The sequence below is a fragment of the Rutidosis leptorrhynchoides genome, chromosome 8 (assembly GCF_046630445.1).
Source record: "Rutidosis leptorrhynchoides isolate AG116_Rl617_1_P2 chromosome 8, CSIRO_AGI_Rlap_v1, whole genome shotgun sequence".
NCBI lineage: Eukaryota > Viridiplantae > Streptophyta > Magnoliopsida > Asterales > Asteraceae > Rutidosis > Rutidosis leptorrhynchoides.
Genome location: NC_092340.1, coordinates 166,507,312 through 166,510,745, shown reverse-complemented (window position 1 = coordinate 166,510,745; position 3,434 = coordinate 166,507,312). Strand labels below are relative to the sequence as shown.

Here is a 3,434-nt window from a genome sequence, read left to right as displayed (position 1 = left end):
TAGCTAATCTTGCGAATTTGGCATGGTGGTACGTAATGTATAGCTTGCTAATTATACTTGGATGAGGTATGTGTTTATCATTTGTGTTGGTGATACGTTTCATTTTATGCATATGTATGTATATAGTATGTTTATCCTCAGTAAGCTTTATAGCTTACCCTCTCGTTAATATTATTTTTATAGGTTCACAAGGTGGCGGCTCGGGTAAGCGTGGGAACTAGTGGACTTTTGTAGGATGCTTTAGAAGACATGCTTTCGGATTGATTTAGGATTGGGTAGTGTGTCCCCAAATGCCATGATCGGTCCTTAAATGTTTTTTAACGAAATGGGTCAAAATTGTCACTTTCATGTAATTATGGGTTGTTGGAGTCCCAAAGATCGTAATGTACTTTTATCACTTAAAACCCGGTTATTTAATGTTTGAAAATTGTTGGTTTTGGTTTGGGGTTCACGAAATTCGGTTTGGACGAAAGTATTTTGTCATGTATTAAAATGGGATGAACTGGATCTGCAGTTACAGCGCGCGCCACACGTGGCCTTGCGCACCGCGCAAATGGCCAGATGCTGGTGTTCTGCCCAGTTGTTAAGTTCTGAAATTGTTTTACACTTTAGAGCGTGCCGCGCGCAACCCGTATGTGCGCTACGCATATGGTCAGACACGAGCTGTTTGTTGTTTTTAAAAAAATGTGTTTTCTCGTAAATGTTTTTGGGTCGTTATAAGTGGTATCAGAGCATGGTCTAAGGGATTTAGGTGACTTGAGTAGGTGCCTAGACTTAGACTTTTGTGCATGTTTATTTGTTGCGATACTTCTAGGAGAACGGGTCGAACGGGGATTTGGTTAGTGCCTTAGCATGTAGGTGAACTAACTAGAATTGTGGCTTGTATCTTGATATTATTCATGTGTGTGTTTATATCGCATAGAGTTTATGTTTGTGTTCATGTATATCATCGAGCAAGATAATCGTTGTACTAATGAGTTGAGACGACGTGTACACGTAATAATGACTAGCTACCATTGTTAAGAGTGCAAATTGTGTCTAACTTGTGATGTAAGCAGGTGTTAAGCAAGATGGGGCAGTGTTGTGTGTGGTTTATTTGCATTTCGTTATTTGATCGATTTGCATTCTTTAGAATAAAGACGAGAAGAAGGACTTCGAATGGAGAACGAAATAACGATGATGAGATTACGGCTAGGATTCAAACCGCGGTCAAGGAGCGGATGAGTGCGCTCCGAGAAGAGTTCGAAAAGGGGTTCCTCAAACCTCGAGGTAATGGTGAAAAGGAGTTTAGTTACAAGAACTTCAGAGTGACTAAACCTTCCATGTACTACGGAGATCCCGATCCGTTAGTAAGTACCGGTTGGATCTCAGATGTCGAAGGGTGTTTTCGTACAAGTGAATGTCCTCTGGACAAGAAAAAGAGACTTGCTACTAGTTTGTTACAGGGTAGTGCAAGGAATTGGTTGGATGGTAAGATTGATATCGTTGGTGAAGAACCATTCATGAGGTTGTCATGGGACGATTCTAAGAAGGAATTCTTTGAGGAGTTCCGGACGCAAGCCGATTTGACACGGATACATGATGAGTTGCGAAGTTTGCGACGAAGTTCTATGGACCTAAATACTCTTAGGGCTACCTTTTTGTCTAAGGCTCAATTTTGCCCCGAGTATACTGATAACGGTAGGTTGTTGATGGAGGATTTTCGTAATACTTTGAATGATGATTTGCCCAGGAAGATTAGCATTGGACAAGTTGACTCTTTTGCTAAGTTATTTTCCGTGGCTAAGGGTTTTGAATCATATACTTCTACAAGGGTTGGTGATACTTCGGGTGAGAGAAGGGTTAAATTGTATGGCGCTCCGAGCAAGAAAGCTAGAAGTGCTATTGAGAGCACGGGTAGCGGGAGGAAAGGAGTTTCGGATACTAGCGCATCTAGATGTTTCAATTGTGGAGAAAGGGGGCACGAGTGTTGAGAGTTCCTGGTATCGAGAAGTAGCGGCATTGTGTGTTTTAATTGTCGTAGAGAAGGACATCGAAAGGCGATGTGTCCTAAGCTAGCAGTGGTGGGCTTCGCGAGAAGACGTTCAGGTACTTTTAGTGTGATATTTGTATGTTGTTCGTTTGTAATAACATGCGGAGTGCATGTAAGCCTTAGTTAAACTTTATTCTCCGTTGGAGATAATGTGTAGCGGGCGGTCAGCTTACGTTTATGGTTTCGGGTTGCACTCGGTAGAGTGTATAATTAGTGTGTGTGCCTTGACTCTATTGTACGAGTCCTTTGGTGCTTAGGCATTTGGTTGGTATTGGGTCGTTAAACTCGCTTGAGTGAGACCCGTGGGACATTGGATGTGGTAATGTCCTACTGAGTAGAATGATTATACGTATATATATATATAAGATTTATTTGTTCGCGATGGTATGGTTAGTGTTATCCGTTAGGATTCACTATAGTGTAGCAGAGCGCGATGTTACACTACTCGTTGCGATCGAGGCCAAAAGAGCGTGTGTTGTTGGTTAGTGTTATCCGTCATGATTCACTATAGTGTAGCAGGGTGCGATGTTACACTACTCGTTGAGTAATCGAGGCCGAAAGAGCGTGGATGCGATGTGGGTTTAAATTTCGCGAGTTCGATACCACATTGGCATGTGATATGGGTTTAAAGTTCGAGCGTTCGATACCATATCACCATGTGTGAGTGGGCGTGTTTGGTGGGTTTAAGTTCAAGAGTTTGATACCACCTAGGGGTTAGTGTTACAAGGCGTATGTACACTTTCGGTCATTGTGCGAGTACCAGCGGTCATTGTACACGTACCATTCCCTTGTGTGTGCGTGTTTTATGGATTAGTGTGTACCGGGTGTTATATCACCATGTTAGGGTACGTGACGTGTGATCGTCTTATCTAGATTGTTGTGTTTTGATGCTCATTGTGAGTGAGGTGGCGAGTGACATCCTGGCATAAGGATTCACTCTTCTTTGGCCACTTGATGTAGTGTGGTGAGTGATCCCGTGAGATTTCACTCTTCGTTGACCAAGATTGCGGTTTGATGTGTGTATGGCGAGTATTGTTCACTCTTCGTCGGCCACTTTTGCGTGTGAGTTATGTGATGAGTGTTTTTCACTCTTAGTCAACCTCTTTTTTGTGTGTGTATGCGTGGTAGTGCCATTTGGGGAGGCGCTTTCGTCGTCCACGTACGTGTGCGAGTAGAGTCATGGTTGTTGACTAGATTTGATGTGGAAGGTAACCGTGTTAATGGTTATGACGAAGTTGGAAGAGTGTAAGCCTTGGTGTTTCCAAGCGTATCCTTATGATGAGTTAAAGGTTAATAGGCTGGCTGTGCGGCCTAGGTGGATGGTGACTAGCGGGTGTCGCTAGAAAGTTGTGGGCATTTTAGTCATGAGGTTCGTTAGATTTATGTGACTTCAAGACGTCGG

At 43.0% G+C, this 3,434-nt stretch overlaps 1 protein-coding gene across 1 annotated transcript; it reads left to right on the top strand.

Annotated features, from left to right (window-relative positions):
* The first annotated feature begins 1,070 nt into the window (after positions 1–1,070).
* LOC139863924 (uncharacterized) lies at positions 1,071–1,973 on the top strand. The gene has a single exon (XM_071852525.1). It carries the CDS (start codon positions 1,071–1,073, stop codon positions 1,971–1,973), a length of 903 nt encoding a protein of 300 aa, XP_071708626.1.
* The last annotated feature ends 1,461 nt before the right edge of the window (positions 1,974–3,434 follow it).

What these genes read in the sequence shown, in the direction of transcription:
- LOC139863924 (XM_071852525.1), top strand. Translation starts at nt 1,071, where the DNA reads ATGGGGCAGTGTTGTGTGTGGTTTATTTGCATTTCGTTATTTGATCGA.